The 18,764-nt window shown below is 39.1% G+C and overlaps 1 protein-coding gene and 1 pseudogene across 1 annotated transcript in view; one reads left to right on the top strand and one right to left on the bottom strand.

Annotated features, from left to right (window-relative positions):
* Positions 1-18,764, top strand: part of LOC141499640 (vomeronasal type-2 receptor 26-like) — an 841,716-nt pseudogene that overhangs the window by 718,841 nt on the left and 104,111 nt on the right.
* LOC141497217 (uncharacterized) overlaps positions 1-18,764 on the bottom strand; it is a 39,840-nt gene that overhangs the window by 16,486 nt on the left and 4,590 nt on the right. The window contains 3 exon segments of the mRNA XM_074199865.1: positions 11,555-13,111; positions 16,713-16,808; positions 18,297-18,423. Of these exon segments, the coding sequence (XP_074055966.1) occupies positions 11,555-13,111; positions 16,713-16,808; positions 18,297-18,423 (1,780 nt within the window).

The following is an 18,764-nucleotide window of genomic DNA, read 5'->3' as shown; positions in this document are numbered from 1 at the left end:
AAGGTGTGTCAGATAAGTACATCAGGAAAAGGAAAATCTATGATGTATTTGGGACTATTTTTTGGAAGAAGAAAAAAAATTCATTTTGGTTAAGGATGTTTCGAGTCATTATTGTAATGAGAGCAAAAGTTTAAGATTTTTTTATTTTTAAACCAAATGCTGGGTACTCTTTGTACTAAGATGATTGTTAAATGTATAAGTTACATCCTTAAGTTAATTTTCAGTGAGTTTATTCATCTTGTGAAACAGTTACGGACATTTATTGTGTTGAAGTGAGTCAATATGACAATAAAATATGGAAAAATGTAAATTGTAATAAGCTCCAGAATCTTATTGTCTTGTGATGAAAACACATGTTCTTGAGTAAAATGTTAAGCATTTTCTTCCCCAGAAGAGATCTCAACAAGTCTCCTGAGCTGGAGAGGAATTTTTGGAGTAGATTCAGAAGATAAAGGACATCAGATGTCTCCAGGGGAGAAGAGAAGAGGGAAGGAGAGACATTGGATTAATTCATCTCTCTACCATCTCTCACCTATGTATACATTATGTAGCCAGGGAATCTCCCCCTTTTGATACCTGTTACTTCCCCTTGATTTTGTAAGTGTGATAACCCTAATTATGCCCCCCTCCTTTTGGAAAGGAGGAGAGGCAGGGTGAAGACTTACTCCATTTAGAGAAAAGGAGGTCGAGATTGTTAGGAGGCATGATTATATCCTACATGAGTCTGTATATCCTATCTAGGGAGAGTCCTATCTCTGATTTAGAGATTGTGGTATTAGTAATGGTGGGAGGAAAATCCTGCCAATAGAAGTCATTGCCCAGTCTTTTGGTGTGGCTAGCTGTGGACTTGTGACAGTCCACAGCAATTTGAGAACTGGCCTTAGGTGCCAGTCCCCTGGGCCCAGCCTAGCTTCTCAGTTCCTGGTCAGAGGTGCACTATGGTACAGGATTCTGGTCCAGAGGAGAAAAACACCAGTGGCATATGACTGAGTCAGTTCAGAGTGACTATTGTTTCGACCATTCTGAATAAGATGTCCTAGGGAGAAGCAAATGTCTGTGGACTTATATCTGGAAGCAGGGTATACATAATTAAGACTGTGCAATTTACAGAGATAAGTAGACTAAGATATAGTGTTCCAAAAAAGAAATATTTATTTTTTTAATCATATAAGAAGAAATGGAGACAAAATAAACCAGGAGAGGTGCTAGAAGCAGGTGTGTGAAAGTTTTACCTGAATTTATGCAGGTAATTTATACTTTCTGTTACTTTCCTTGTCTCTCACTCTCTCTTTTTCTTTCTTTCTCTTTTGGGCAACAAGTTAGGGCAGCCACTTTTTAATGTTTCTTTTTATTCCTCACTTTGTATAATTCCCTTTCAGTATCTCTCTCTGTTTCTCCCCCTCCCTGACTCCAAATCCTCATATGCCTACCTTTTTTTTTGGTTATATCTGTCCGCAGACAGAATTCCTGAATCCTAAAGAAAATACTGAGGCCCAATCTGTGTCTTTGAGTGTAAGCATATGATTATTTGCATTTAAATGTGTTTCTCTGGCAATTTCCAAGAACTGAATTCCTTTGTTACTAAGTAGTCCTTGATTCATGTTTACTGTTTACTTTATGATTCATTTCTATATCTAGGGTTTATGCTGTCTTCCAAGACCTAGGCTCATGTGTGCTGTAGACTAATGGACCACCTTTCTCTTCTTCATCATTCCTAAGTAGAATCTGCTATTAACCAAGGGGATGCAAATTGGAATCTCAGGATGAAATTCCAACTCAGTGAAATATATTCCCCTTGAAGGCGGAGCCAAGATGGTGACAAGAGAGGATCCTCTCTTAGGCTCTCTCTCATAAAACTCATAAGCTAAGGACTCTAACTAAATTTCCAAGAGACAGAACCCACAGAGGGACCCAGTGAGGCAGTTCTCATACTCAAGGTAACCTGGAAAAGAGCAGAAAGGCTCTGCTCCACAGGGTTGGAGGGGCGGTCTGCCAGAGGGGTGGCCCGCCAGAACAAAAGAACTTCAGCCTCCCGGAGGCAGCCCCTGGGCGTTGGGAGCCTTGGCTCAAAGCAGCAGGGGAGTTTCCTGACCTACGCCCCGGGGAGCACCAGGCAAAAATTGGGAGAAGGGGGGGAACCTCTGCCAGATTGAGCACATGAAGCCCAGCCCTCAGGACACACAGGGAGCCAAGGCAGTCCAGATCCAGGAAACAGAAGCAGGCAAAGCCCATAAGCAGAAGCCCCCAGGGCATGAGCCCATTGAACCTAGGGAGGGGAGTGAAGAGAGACTGCAGAGCTCTGTCCTCTGCCCCTGGAACAGGACTCTAGGGCTCTGACCACATTCAGATCTTGATCACAGTCTAGGCCCCCCATAGAACAGCAGGCCCCCCCCACCTCAGCCCCATAGCAGAGTGGGGCACATATAGTCATTCACAGACCAGGAGGGAGGACAGAGCCTCACACACTGAGACCCTTGTGGGAGTGTCCCAAAAGCTCAGGAAGCACCCCCAAAATAGGATAATGCTGGGAAAATGAGCAAGCAGAGAAAAAACACCATTGAGAAATAGTTTGCATATAAGCCCAAGAAGGATCAAAATACTCAGTCTGAAGATGAGGAAGCACAAGCTCCTGCATCTAAAGACTCCAAGAAAAACAGAAATTAGGCTCAGGCTATGATAGAGCTCAAAAAAGACTTTTGAAAATCAAATGAGGTGGGAGGCTAGGTGGCACAGTGGATAGAGCACTGGCCCTGGAGTCAGGAGTACCTAAGTTCAAATCCGGCCTCAGACACTTAATAATTACGTAGCTGTGTGGCCTTGGGCAAGCCACTTAACCCCATTGCTTTGCAAAAAAAAAATCAAATGAGGGAGATAGAAGAAAAACCGGGAAAAGAAATGAGAGAGATGCAGGAAAAACATGAAAATGAGGTCAGCAGCTTAGTCAAGGAGAGCCAAAAGAATGCTGAGGAAAATAGCATGCTAAAAACCAGCTTAGGTCAAATGGATAAAACAGCTCAAAAAGTTATTGAGGAGAAGAATGTTTTAAAAATCAGAATTGGCCAGATGGAAAAAGAGATAAGAAAGCTCTCTGAGGAAAACAAATCCTTCAGACAAAGAATAGCACTGAGGGAGATTGATGAATTTATGAGAAATCAGGACTCAATACTTCAAAACCAAAAGAATGAAAAATTAGAAGAAAATGTGAAACATCTCATTGAAAAAACTGATACAGAAAACAGATTTAGGAATGATAATTTAAAAATTATTGGAATACCTGAAAGTCATGATCAGGAAAAGAGCCTTGACATCATTTTCAAAGAATTACTACAGGAAAATTGCCCTGATATCCTAGAAGCAGAGGGCAAAATAGAAAATTCCCCCCCAAGAAAGATATCCCAAAAAGCCAACCCCTAGGAATATTATAGCCAAATTCCAGAACTCCCAAGTCAAAGAGAAGATATTACAAGCAGCCAGAAGGACACAGTTCAAATATCATGGAGCTGCAGTCAGGATCTCACAGGACTTAGCAGCAACTACATTAAAAGCTAGTAAGGCTTGGAATATAATATACCGGAAGGCAAAAGAGCTTAAAATGCAACCAAGAATCAACTACCCAGCAAAACTGAATGTCCTCTTTCAGGGAAAAAGATGGACTTTCAATGAAGCAGGGGAATTTCAAATGTTCCTGTTGGAATGGCCAGAGCTGAACAGAAGGTTTGATCTTCAAATACAGGACTCAGTTGAAGCATAGAGATTGGAGGAGAAGGGGAAAATATGAGGGACTTAATGATGATGAGCTGGATATATTCCAGCATAGAAAAATGACACTGATAATACTCATGTGAACCTTCTTAGTTAATAGAGCAGGTAGAAGGAGCTTTTACAGATGAAGCACAGGAGAAAACTGAATTTGAAGATAAAATATGGTGTTAAAAAATGGAGTCAATAAAAAAAGGGAAATGTAATGGGAGAAAGAAAAAGGAGAGGGGGAATAGGCCAAGATGTTTCATATAATAAGATTTTTCTTAATTACAATGAGCTATTGCAATGATATGGAAGCGGGGAAGGCAAGGGGGAATGAGGGAATCTTCACTCTCATCAGAGGGGGCTAGGAGAGGAAACAGCATATATACTCAATGGGATATAGGCATCTGGAGTAAGAAGGGGGGGGACAGGGGTAAGGGGTGGGGATATGAATGAAGGAGGAGAGGATGGACCATGGGGGAAGAGTGATAAGATGTAATGCATTTTCTTTTTTTACTTCTTGCAAGGGGCTGGGATTGGATGGCCTGTCCGGGACCATAGAGCCAGGTGGATGCTGGGCCTAAGGGGTGGTAGGGGGGCTCAGGGCCTCTTGGCCTCAGGGCCAGGGATCTGTCTGCTGCACCACTCAGCTACCCTACAGCAGAGTCAGAGTGAAAGGAGAGAGAAAATATAGTACATGGTAGTGGAGAAATAAGAAAGGAGGGAGTTGCGAGCAGCAATGGCAACAGTGGAAAAATATGGAAGTAACTTTTGTGATGGACTTATCATAAAGAAGGTGATCCATCCGCGACAGAGTAGGTGGTGTTGGAACACAGACTCAAGCATATTTATTATTATTATTATTTTTTTTGGGGGGGTGCAGGGCAAATGGGGCTGGGTGGCCTGCCTGGGGCCACATAGCAGGGTGATTGTTAGGTGTCTGAGGCCAGATTTGGACCTGGGTGCTCCAGGCTCAAGGGCCAGGGCTCTGTCAGCCCCCCAGCCACCCCTACTATTATTACTATTTTATTTTATTTTAGGTCTTTTTTTTTTTTTTTGGTTTTTGCAGGGCAGTGGGGTTGGGGTGGCTTGCATGTCACACAGCTGGGTGCGTGTTGGGTATACAGGGCTGGATAATGGTTTGGCTGCTCCTGGCTCCAGGGCTGGTGCTACGTCCACTGTGCCACCTAGCCATACCTACAATTATTACTATTATTTTTTTATTTCAATTTTAATTTTTTTTTCTCTCTTCTTTATCATTCAAGCTAGTCTATATTTTTGGTGGGAGGTATTTTGTTTACTCTTAAACAAGAATATTTTATTAATGTATAAAAACATTATTTGTACAAAATGAGAATAAATAAATATTAAACAAAAAAACCTGAAGATTTGAATCTCAGTGGGCCTGACTCCAAGTTCAGTGCTCTGTCAACCACACCATGCAGCTAAAGTTCCTTCTAATATTCTATGTTGTTTTAAGGGTGATTTTTGATTCCATTGTTCCTTGTTCAAAGTTTTCTTCCAGCTTTAATATTTTGTGATTCTGAGAACTTAACTACATTGAATGGGAAGCTTAGGAAGTTTCCGAAATAAGGGTAATGAAGAAATGGAAACAACCTGAATGAACTTGGAGAGAAGAGTGCATTAAAGTTATGAAAGATGATTAAAGATCAATGTATACCATGAACCAATGTAAAGGCTAACAGACTGCCTTCTGTGTGGGGTGTGGGGAGGGAAGGGAAAAAATTGTAAAATTCAAAATGAATTAAAAAAATATATTCCCCTTAAACAAATTAGTAGATATCTCTCCATGCCATCAGATCCTCAAGGTAAGTAGTTACCATTGGGAACTAGACATCTTAGGAGAGGATTCATGTGAATTAATGGCTTTCCACAGAAATTACAGCTTGTTTTGATAAGCATTAATTCTATGGTCTTGTGAGACCCAACATTTATCTTTTTTTTTTGGAAAGGCAATAGGGTTAAGTGACTTGCCTAAGGTCACACAGCTAGGTAATCATTTAAGTGTCTGAAGTCATATTTAAACTCAGGTCCTCTTGACTGCTAGGTCAGTGCTCTATCCTTTGCACTACCTAGCTGCCTCCCCAACATTTATCTTAAGAATTCTGTCTTCACAATTTTGGGCTGTTTGCAATGGAGAATACCATCTATATCCAGAGAAAGAACCATGGAGTTTGAACAAAGTCCAAGGACTGTTACCTTTAATTTAGGGGGAAAAAACTGATATCTTATTGTCTGATCTTGCTATCTTTGTTACTTTTTGTTTCTTCCTTAAGGATATGATTTCTCTCATCACACTCGATTTGAATCAATGTACAACATGGAAACAATGTAAAGACTGCAAATCCCTTTCCATGGGGGCGTGGGGGGGAGGGAAGTAAGATTGGGGGAAAAATTATAACACTCAAAATAAATAAATCTTTAATAAAAAAATTACAAAATGACAAAAAAAGAATTATGTCTTCAGTGGCTGATGCTATATGTTCTTGCAAATGGGGCTGGATGTTTTTCTTTCTTGGGGGTGAAGCCATGATGGCAGTGATGAGCTGAGGAAACTCCCAGAGCTTTTCTGATTCACTTTTTTTTTTTTTAGATTTTTTTGCAAGGCAAATGGAGTTAAGTGGCTTGCCCAAGGCCACACAGCTAGGTAATGATTAAGTGTCTGAGTCCAGATTTGAACCCAGGTACTCCTGACTCCAGGACCAGTGCTTTATCCACTGTACCACCTAGCCACCCCCAGAGCTTTTCTGGAAGCAACTTTAAATGCTCTAAACTGACCTTAGAACAATGAAATCCTCGCCCACCAAAAACAAAGCCAATGAGAAGCAAATTTTCAACTCAAGATATGGGGGAACTTCAGTAAAGTTCTATCTCATGTGAGTAAAAGGGGACTATAACCTAGACTAGTCAGGAAAACTTGGGAAATCAACAGGAGGTTCTTACCCATCCCAGCACAGAAAATCCACTGTAGAGCAGGAGAGCAATGAGGGCACCAGACGTATCTGGGAAGCCAGAGTCGCACCGGAGAATCCTGGTACAACAGCTGGGATTCAACTGGGCTACCCTAAAGCAAGAACAAACAGCTAGGATATGAAACCTCAAAAAAACATTTCAGAAGAGGAAAGCAGTGACAAAATGCTTACAGGTGAAACCTCAAAGGGATTTTTGAATTTTTCTGAAATTCAAAAAGAATACCTAAAAGAGCTCAAAAAATATTTTAAAAACCAAAGAAGAAAGGAAGAAGAAAAAAGATGAGAATCACACAGGAGAAATATGAAATATTTACTAAATAAAGAAATAACTGGAGGCAGCTAGGTGGTGAAGTAGATAGAGCACTTGCCCTGGAGTCAGGAGTACCTGGGTTCAAATGTGGCCTCAGACACCTAATAATTACCTAGCTGTGTGGTCTTGGGCAAGCCACTTAACCCCAATGCCTTGAAAAAAAAAAGAAGCAATAACTTTAAAACTAAAATTGGCCAAATGAAAAAAAGAAATCAATTCTTCTATCAGTAAAAATAACCAGTTGAAAAAAGGAAACAGAAACTATAATTGAAGAAAGCAAATGGAGCCAGATCCTGGAGCAAGAGCAATTCCTGACCAACTAACCATATATGAGTAGATTAAACCTTGAAAGACACCAAAATGTCCAGAAGAAATTTAAGATGATGGTGGGAGTGATGGATTTGCTCCAAATCCTAGCAAGAGTCAAGGACACTTTGCAAGGATGTTTTCAATACATTAAGGCAATTGCACTTTTTAGAATGAAAATATTTGGGGGAAAAGCATCTTGTGAAGGTCTTTCCTGGTCTCCCGACTGCTACTACCATCCTTTCTAGAACAACTGTCTCTATGCCCAAGAGTCTTCTTGTGTCCTCTGATCTATAGATGTTGTCTTCCTTTTGAGAAAGTAAGTTTCTTGAGGGCAGGGAGTGTTCCTGCTATTCTTTGTATCTGTACCACTTAGAGATCAGTGGCTGGCACGTTGGTAGGATTTAAAGTTTTTGTGGACAGATTGTGAAGGACAATGCCTCCTTATAAGATCAGACTGTGAAGCTGATTGGATTCTCCATGTGGAACTAGCCAGGTCTTCATGGCACAATGTGAAACTCAAAATCAGAATTGTGGGCAAATAATTTAACCTCTGGGACTCAGTTTCTCATCCATACCATTACAAGATTGGATTACATGATCTCCAAATTCATGTACAATTCTAGATCTAGGAACTTGGCCAATTGAAGGTAGGCTCCTTGAAATCAGGGACTATTTCATTTTTCTCCTGGGGTCAACATTGCCTGGCACATAGCATGCTCTTAGTAACTGGATGGTTGTTGATTGCATCTCCAGCATTTAGCACAGAGTATGATGCATAGCAGATGCTTAATAAATGTTTATTGATTACCAGTAAAATAAGCATATCAATCTTTTTAAGCTCTCAGTAGAGTTCTTCCTAAATGTATATCCCACCCTACTGATAAATTATGAACTGAACTCATACTTTCACAATGACAATGAGAGAAAAGCTTTCATTTTTAAATATATCATCTTCCCCAAATGAATGTAAAATCATCTTTTAACATTCATTTTTTAAAATGTTTAGGTCCAGTATCTCTCCCTCCATTCTTCCCCTCCCCTTCCAATCCCAAAGATGGTAATCAATTTTGCAGTAGGTTACAAATGTGCAATCAAGCAAAACACATTTCTTTATTAGTCATATTGCAAAAAATGAAAGGCCAAAAAAGAAAAAAAAACAAGTAAAGCAAATATAATTATGCTTCTATCTTCATTCAGACTCCATTTGTTCTTTCTCTGGAGATAAGTAACATTTTACCTCATGAGTCCTTTGGAGTTTGGAAATCTGGTGTCACTGTATTGCGGACAGTTAAATACTTCGTAACAGATCCTTGTTCATTATTGCTTGTTATTGTGTAAAATGTACTTTTATTTCTGCTCACTTCATGCTGCATCAATTCATGGAAGTCTTTTGAGGTTTTTCTGAAATCATCCTGGTCATTTCTTATAGCATAAGAGTATGCCATTACAACCATATAGCACAACTAATTCAGTAATACCCAGAATGATAAACTTCTGCTCAATTTCCAATTCTTTGCCCCAACAAAAAGAGATGCTATAAATATTTGTAGAAATAGAGGTTTTTCTATTTTATCTCTTTAAGATGCAGACAGAGTGGTGTAATATAGGACCAATGATATTAGGGTAGGATAAGGTGGGGGAGAAAGAACTAGTAGCATATTGAAGGAAGGAGCAGAGGGGCAGGTACCCTGTTGCCTGGGAGCACCTTGAAAATAGAATCTCTGGAACCAGTTCCAGGCAGAGAAGATAGTTGTAGTTTACAGCCACCACAAGGACCATAGGGAGTACAATCATTTCCAGCACAATCATTCTGTGTGTCCTAGCCTTGACTTAGGAGTGGAGAGGAAAGTCCAGGCTTGGATCCTGAGATAGATCTTGGGAACAGAGCAGGAAGAAGGACCTGAGGCTTGGGACATCATTCCCCATTCTTCAGGACTAGAATTCAATTCATTAATAGCTACTAAAAACAAAATCAGAAGTAAAATAAAAATGAGAACTCTAAGGAGGAATAATAGGAAATTACTATGATCCTTTTAGGACATTGCCCAAACAGTGATATTGCTGGACCAAAGGGTATGAACAGTTTTATAGGCTCTTGGACATAGTTCCAAGTTGCTCTCCAGAAAGGTTGGAACAATTCACAACTCCACCATCAGAGTACGTGTCCCAGTTTTACTGTATCCTCTCAAATATTAATCATTTTCCATTTCTGTCATTAAGATGTCATTGTGATAAGTATGAGTTGGTACTTCAGAGTTGCTTTGATTTGCATTTCCCAAATCAATCATCATTTAGATCATATATATGAATACCTTTAATTTCTTCATCTGAGAACTGTTTCCATATATCCTGACCAGTTTTTAACTGGAAAATGACTTCTTATAAATTTGATTCCATTCTCTATTTGAAAAATGAAGCCTTCATCAGAAACACGAGTGAAATTGTTTCCTACCTTTCTGCATTCCTTCTAATATATGATTAATTTGTACAAAATGTTTCTAATGTACTCAAAATCATTCATTTTGCATTTCATAATATTCTTTTTGGTCATAAATTCTTGGCCCTCCACAGATCTGACTGATAAACTATTTCCTGTTCTCATTTGTGATTGCTCTCCTTCTTGTCCAAATTCAGTACCAATTTCAACTTTTATCTTGGTATAGGCCGTGCACTGTTGGTCTACACCTACATTTTTCCATACTATTTTCCAGTCTTAGTAGTGAATTCTTATCCCCAAAGCTAGTCTTTGTGTTTTTAGAGTAGATTACTATATTTACTATTTGTTTTGTATGAAATATATTTCAATCATCCACTATGCTATTTCTTAACCAGGACCAAATAGTTTTGGGGGTTACTGCTTTATACCAAAGCTTTGGATCTGGTTACAGTTAGACCACCTTTCATAACCTGATATTCTTGATACTTTTTATTCCTCCAGATGAATTGTCTTTTTTTCTAGCTCTATAAAATAATTTTTGGGTGTTTTCATTGGTATGAAACTGAATCTGTTATTCAATTTAGGAAATCTTATTTTTATTATATAAGATCCATGAGCATGTGATATTTTCCCAATTGATTATATCTCACTTTATTTGTATGAAACACATTTTATAATTGGGTCCATACAGTTTGTTTTTCATACTAGTTAGATGACCAAGCATATCATGTTGTCTATAATGGAATAGATTAAATACAAAATTGTCAAATTTACATTATTTTTTACTTATGTTTAAAATTTATTTTTCCATTACTTTCATATGGAAAGAAAGCTTTCAGCAGTTATTGTTGGTAATATTTTGAGTTCCATATTTTTCTCCCTCTCTCTGCATGCACAAAGATGGCTTCTAGAAGGCAGTGATCTCAGGACCAAAAGGGTGTAGAGATGTGAGCTCCATGGAAGGTAGAACATATATCAAAGATATTCTGCTTCCAGACAGCTCACTCTGGAAGGCTCTTCCTAATTCCAGAAGCAACAAGCTGTGCAGCTCCTCAAAGATCCAAGGAAGTTGCCTCCAATATCATGCAGTCAGGATTAAAGAACCTTAACTAGCTTTCCTCCATAAGCCCTGCCCACCATCACATGGAATACCTCTCCACTGTAAAGATTCCTTCTTTTGCTCGAAACTTCCCCAAAATTCCAAATTTCCTCCCTTCCACACACACTCCTCCCCCCAGTGCTTAAACTTCACCCCATTCCCACCACCAGGGTGGCTATCCCCTCCTCTTCACAGCCACCATCACCTCCCAAAACTACAGCACTAATCTACCTGAAAGTAATGAAACCTCTGCTTTGAGGAGTTGTAAGGAAAGAGTTCTTGGAAAATCTAGGATGTTATATACTCTTTATAAGTGGAAATCAAGAACAGAATGGACTAAGTGATTCCCAGTCAGTTGTGTTCTTCCACATGTTAAGACAAAATACATATAAAATTGGGCATTAGTATGACACAATGAGGAATTGTAAGAACAGGAATGAAAGGTCATTGGATCAAAATTCTTTATCTTACTCTGAATGCAATCAGTGTAAAATGTCAAAGTGACAACTGGAGGAAGTGATGACTAAGATAATTCAGAAATTCACTGAACAGAAATCATATTATTTGGCAATTTTGTTTGTTTTTAATCTATAACATTGTTCTGATGCACAGCAAGAATGTAACTCCAATAAAAGCCTTTCTACATTGATTAAATACTTAATGTTTTTCTAAAGTGTGGATTCTTTGATGTTTAGTAAGACTGTTTTTCCAATTAAAAGCCTTTCCACAGTGATTACATTCATAAGGTTTCACTCCAGTGTGACTTCTCTCATGAGTAGTAAGACTGAGCTTACATTTAAAAGCCTTTCTACATTGATTACATTCATAAGGTTTCTCTCTAGTGTGGCTTCTCTCATGTGTAGTAAGACTGAGCTTCCATTTAAAAGTCTTTCCACATCGATTACATTCATAAGGTTTCACTCCAGTGTGACTTATTTCATGTATCGCAAGACTACTCTTCCACGTAAAAGTCTTTCCACATTGATTACATTTGTAAGGTGTCACTCCAGTATGGATTCTCTCATGTGTAGTAAGACCAAGCTTACATTTAAAATTCTTTCCACATTGATTACATTCATAAGGTTTCTCTGCAGTGTGGCTTCTCTTATGTGTAGTAAGACCAAACTTCCATTTAAAAGTCTTTCCACATTGATTACATTCATAAGGTTTCTCTCCAGTGTGGCTTCTCTCATGTATATGAAGACTGAATTTCCATTTAAAAGTCTTTCCACATTGATTACATTCATAAGGCTTCTCTCCAGTGTGGCTCCTCTCATGTGTAGTAAGATTACCCTTCAATGCAAAAGTCTTTCCACATTGATTACATTCATAAGGTTTCACTCCAGTGTGGTTTTTCTCATGTGTAGTAAGACTGAGTTTCCATTTAAAAGTCTTTCCACATTGATTACACTCATAAGGTTTCTCTCCACTGTGGCTTCTCTCATGTGTAGTAAGACTGAACTTCCATATAAAAGTCTTCCCACATTGATTACATTCATAAGGTTTCACTCCAGTGTGGCTTCTTTCATGTGTAGCAAGACTACGCTTGCATATAAAAGCCTTGCTACATTGATGGCATTCATAAGGTTTCACTCCAGTGTGGCTGCTTTCATGTGTAGCAAGACTGCGCTTCCATGTAAAAGTTCTTCCACATTGATTACATTCATAAGGTTTCTCTCCAGTGTGGGTTCTCTCATGTGTAGTAAGACTAAACTTCCATTTAAAAGTCTTTCCACATTGATTACATTCATAAAGTTTCATTCCAGTGTGACTTCTTTCATGTGTTGCAAGACTATGCTTCCATGTAAAAGTTTTTCCACATTGATTGCATTCATAAGGTTTCTCTCCAGCATGGATTCTCTCATGTGTAATAAGACTGAGCTTACATTTAAAAGCCTTTCGACATTGATTACATACATAAGGTTTCTCTCCAGTGTGAATTCTCTGATGTTCAGTAAGACGGGTCCTCCAATTAAAAGTCTTTCCACACTGACTACATTCATAAAGTTTCTCTCCAGTAAGACAGTTCGTCAAAGTAAAAGCCTCGCCACATTGATTCCATTCATAAGATGTTTCTCTAGTTTGGATTCTCTCATATGTACCACAAAATTCGCTCCAGGTGAAGTTACAAGGACTGTTATTTATTCTTTGCTTGTGAGTTTCTTCCACAGAAAGGCTCTGCTGTCCCAAAGTCTTCATTTCAAGTGTGATCATTTTTTCTGAAAGAAAAAAATACACACAGAAATTTATAACATTCACCCAACCATATATATGTATCCCCTTCCCAGCACTCACAGAACCTAAATTCAATTACTTTTTATTTCCTCAGGTAAAGAAAAGGAATTTTCAATATTTCACGGGCAGAACTTTTTGAAAGCCTATAGCTCATATCGAAACAATGATTTTATTTACAATGTGCTGGCCACACAATCAGTGGATACTGACAATATATCAGATGATATGAGCATTTTTATGCCATTCATAACTAAGGCCATGAGCTCAGAATAGCCTCGTGACTCCACATCCCAGCAACTGACTCTACAACACAAGCCCTGTGGATGGGTATGTTGATTTTACAATACTTCAAAAAAAACTATCTCCAATTTCAGTCTTTCCTTTGCCCTTTCATTGTTTCTTTCTTCATAGACACAATGTCATTTGATGAACATATAATAAATACATTTTCAAATTATTTTATGATCCACCTTACTTGTATGCATGATGTAATATCCCTGGTCATCACATTTACATTATTTCCCCACGTATAAGATGCATTCTTTTTCAAAAAATTTGGAGTCTACAAATTGGGAGAGTCTTATACAGTGGTTTTCGACATTTTTACTTCTATTTCCCACTTTTCCACACTTGTCTTTGCACTCATTGTTTTGCATTTGTTACCAGTATATTAGGTGCTATTTTGCCATGTTCTGCCCAGAAATGGCTCAGAAAAGCTTTTCCATAGTGTTGAATTCAAGTTCAAAGTGATCCAGTTTGAAAAAGGGAATGGAAATCATGCTGCTAAACATCAGTTTGATCCTCCTCAAACTGAGAAAACATTCTGAGACTGATTACGGGAAGAAGAAGAAACCCAACTGAAAACGCCCTGGCAGAAGAAGGCCATGAGAGGCTAGGCAGCCAAGGCCATGAGAGGCTAGGCAGCCCAATGGCCTGAGTTCAAGAGGGAACTGAAGATCTGGATTGAAGAGCAGAGTGTCACTGGAATTCCTGTGTCCACAAAGATGGTTCAGCAGGAGGCAAGAATTGCTGATGAACAAGAAGTTACTAATTTCAAAGGAGGATACAATTAGTGCTCCAGGTTCATGAAAAGGAATGGACTGAGCATGCATCCATGTAACAGGCATTCTGAAAGCTCTGAGCAGAAGGTCCTTGAATTTCATGATGAATAAAACTTTAGTTCAATAACTTTATGTAATACATTTTTTTTTTTTCAAATTTTGGTCTCCCAAATTAAGGTGCATCTTATACATGGTAGTGTCTTATACATGTAGAAATAAGGTAATAGAGTACAGGCCCTGGAGTCAGGAGGACCTGAGTTCAAATCCAATCTCAGATACTATGTGACTTTGGGCAAGTCACTTAACCCCATTAACTTAAATTAAATTTTTTTTTTTAAAGTCTCCCATAAAAGATATAGCTTCTTAGTTTTGACCTCTATTTTGGATGAAAAGATTATTCTTTTGTTACCTAAAAAAATTCTCTTTACTTGTGTACATAATCTCATTCCAACCCTCCAACTGCCCTACATCTATGTAAAATAATTGAATTTGTATTTGTATATATCAGCTCTTTGTAAATAGAATCTTTCTTCATTTATTCTTTATATTCAATTTCAGTAATTACAATAGTCAAAGAAAATAAAGGAAAAAAACTCCCTGTAATAGCTCCCAATTTCATCGTTTGACAGAAACACATCTCTCAAAAATTACCAATATTCTCAAAACTGCTAAAATTCAATGGCCATTCCTAATTCTAATACTTCTTGACTTCTCTGCAGTTGTTTTTTGTTTGTTTGTTTATTTGTTTTTAGGATTTTGCAAGGCAAATGGGGTTAAGTGGCTTGCCCAAAGCCACACAGCTAGGTAATTATTAAGTGTCTGAGCCCAGATTTGAACCCAGGTACTCCTGACTCCAGGGCTGGTGCTTTATCCACTGTGCCACCTAGCCACCCCTTTCTCTGCAGGTTTTGACACTGTTAATCTCTCCCTTTTCTTCATACTCCCTTCTCTAGGTTAGTGACATTACTCCCTCTCTTCATGTTACTCCTACTATTCTTTGCCCAAATGGAATGCTATGCACCAATCATCAGCTCTCACACATCCTGACTCCTGAGTCACATCTGCAAAGTCTGATTGATTCTGCCTTTCTGCTTTCTTTCACATCCATTTCTCTGTCAACACTTTCTCTATTTCAGACCCTATTCAACCTCTGAGCTTAGATATTATGAGATCCTGATGGTTGGTGCAACTGCCCCCAGGCAAATCACTCCTCTACCAAGTTTTCATATTCTTTCCAAAGCCCTCTCTTGATCATGTCACTGTCAATTCAACAGTGGCTGCCAGGTAAAGGATCAAATATAAAACCCTATCTAGCATTATTAAGCACTTCATCACCAACCCTTCTATTTTTCCAGTCTTCTTGCACCCTATTTCCCCCAGATATGCTACAATTCAATAGTATGGTTCTCCTTCTAGTTCTGGGAATGAAATATTCCACTTCAGGACTCCCGTGAGTTTCCTTGGCCATTCCAGTTGTCTAGAATGCTCTTCTTGATTTTCCTAGTGACCCACCTGCAGACCACTTTCCACAATAAGCCTTTACTAATCCTACTTAAACTTATGGCATAGGGGTACCCAGATGATGTAGTGGATTCTGCAGGCAGGAGGATCTGAGTTCAAATCTGACCTCAAACACTGGATCTACACTAAGTATCTGACTTTGGTCAAGTCACTTAACCCTACCGGACTACAAAACTTATTTTCTCTTTTCAAGCTCCAATTTAGCGTGTCCACAATAGGTTTCTAAGACTTTTATGCCTTTTCTCTGCCCTCAACAGACTATGAATTCCATGTAAGCATGTAAAGTCCCCTGCATCTATTTATATGCCTGGAGCTTTACATGAGATCTGGACCATAGCTGGCACTTAGCTGTTAGTTGACTTGTAGAAGGTCTAGAACGCCTCAGGCAGCTACTCGATGCAGGGGACAGAGCACCAGCCCCGGAGTCAGGTGGACTTGAGTTCAAATTCAGGCTCAGACATTTAATAATTACCTAGCTTTGTGACCTTGGGTTAGTTACTTAACCCCATTGACCTGCAAGAACAAAAAAAAAAGAAAAAAAAGAAAAAGAAAAAGTTCCATACCCACAAATACCAAATAAGGCCATCTTTAGAATCCTAGATTGATTCCTAGAAGGAGCTAAAAGGCCTAGGAATTCAACTTGATTGTATAATGAGAAACTGAGACTCAGTGGTACAAGACAAATCCAGGAAGGTACTGCTAAGAAATAAGCTGAGGGGGCGGGCTAGGTGGTACAGTGGATAGAGCACCAGCCCTGGAAATCAGGAATCCTTGAGTTAAAATCTGGCCTCTGACATTTAAATAATTACCTAGCTGTGTGGCCTTGGGCAAGTCACTTAACCCCATTGCCTTGCAAAATCCTAAAAAAAAAAAAAAATTAGAAATAATCTGAAAAAGAATTCCAAGGCAGGCCATCATAACCCAATTCTGACACTTGGTTCATGATAACATACAGAAGCTTCTTGGATCAGAGCTCCCCTCTACCTGCTTTCACCTCACTCACCTGGACAGCAGATCCTTAGGTCTTCTTGTTCCACTATTAATGGAGATTCCTTTTGGTGAAAATAAGAGATCATATCGTGTTTGGTAAGTAGAAACCCTGCAAAGGAAAATTGGTTAGGAAAGAAACCTGGAATTTAGTTTTACTTTTAGAATGGGGTGTAAATGTAGAGTTGCTGCATTTTGAGAATCACTCCTTTAATAGGAATTACAGTTCTGAAAAATGACCAACTTTCTTCCCCACTCCCCAAATCTTGTTAAGATTCATTCTAGTAGAAACACCTAATTCTAAAACTGAGGGAAAAGGGTTATTGTGCAAGATCAGCCTCAAATCCCAGAAATAGGGACCTAAAGGAAGCAGGTTCTGCCCTGTTGACTACTATTCTGCTGGGGAGTCTTTGCCTCTTCAGATGAGATTTTCCTACTGCAAACTCAAGAAATGCTACTTGCTCCAATTCCATTTCTTAGACAGTCTGCTATTCCTGGCAATGCCATGAGGAGGCAAGAAAGTAACATAGGGTGACTCCCAGGTCTCTTGAAAAACAGTTTCAGAATATTTAGTTCTTGAGTTCTGAGGAGAGCTGAGAGAACATCATGGAACCTCACTGGAATCAGAAAATGTGGTTTTGGTGCAACTTTTTCAAAGAAGGATTTTCTAGAAGTAAGAGGCATCTGATAGTGCAGTGAAGAGAGCCCTGGGTAAAGAATGAGGAATGCCAGAGGCTAACTGTAGCCTCAGGCAGTTACTAGCTGTGAGCCACCTAACCTCCAGATGCCTCAGTTTCCTTAGCTATCAATTAAAGATAATAATATGAACCTAACTTAGAAGGTTACTATCAGGATGAAGTGATATAGTGGATAGAACACCAGTCCTGGAGTCAGGAGGACTTGAGTTCAAATCTGATGTCAGCGACTTAATAATTACCTAACTGTATGGCCTTGGGCAAGTCACTTAGCCCCATTGCCTTGCAAAAACTTAAAAAAAAAAAGGATGAGGTGACATATGGTAGAGAAAGCACTTGGCATAGACCCTGGAAAATTACAGGTGAAAACAAATGCTTACTCTCTTCCCTTCCTTTTCTGCCATCTGTGATAGTATTTAAGGTCATGAGGGAATATTACGGACAAATTAGCTAAACTAGGGACAACTAGGGTCCTGAAGCTACAAACTGAAGTTTTTGGAAAGGAAGAATATTCCAAATATTAGACTAATCCCAATGAGGAAGGGTTTCAACAAAGAGCTTCCTGAAAAGGTTTGGCAGGCAGAACTCATGTCCTGATAGAGGTCAAGTTGAATAACCTCTGAAGTTGGTTTCACATCAGAGATGCTACCACAATGATTTATCTTTGACCTGAAACTACTTAGAATTGGGAAGAGAGAGTTTCAAGAGCAACAAAGGAGATCCTTAGGTTCCTATGTCACAGTTCAAGATTATTTTCCAGGAAAACCTTCCTCCTGAGGACTCAGTCTCTGAGCATTCTACTCTTTTCTCTCTCAAATTTGATCAATGCTCCCAAACCCTCCACAGTAGGGAATGAGGATATTCACATGTTTCAGACTCAGTGTCACCAGGGGAAGTGTTCTTACCCACGGAGATCAGGTTCTGGGCATTCTCCAGCATGACCTCCTTATACAACTGCTTCTGAGGATGGTCCAAGAGGCTCCACTCCTCCTGGGTGAAATCCACAGCCACATCCTTGAAAGTCACCAACTCCTAGACCATTAAAAGTCATCAGACACAGAGTTGAAAGACTACTCAGATTTAAATAGCTCAGCCCAATATCAGGAGAAAGGGATTTGCCCAGAGGTGATACCCTATATGAGGCTCATCGAGTCAGCTCTAGAACTCACAGTCATTAAGAGACTGATAGAATTTTGACGTAAGTATTTTATGTGATCAGTTGAAATAAAACTGAGAAGAGCCTTACAATGAAAGGTGTTTCCCTGGGGCATTAGGGAGAAAGTTTGTGTTCTCCCAGTGAACAGGTAAGTGAATCTGTAGAGCAAAAAAAGGAAGGGTGTTGCAAAATTTTTTCCTTATCAAACCAGATAGGA

The sequence above is a fragment of the Macrotis lagotis genome, chromosome X (assembly GCF_037893015.1).
Source record: "Macrotis lagotis isolate mMagLag1 chromosome X, bilby.v1.9.chrom.fasta, whole genome shotgun sequence".
Taxonomy (NCBI): domain Eukaryota; kingdom Metazoa; phylum Chordata; class Mammalia; order Peramelemorphia; family Peramelidae; genus Macrotis; species Macrotis lagotis.
This window is presented reverse-complemented; position numbering and strand designations above follow the sequence as displayed.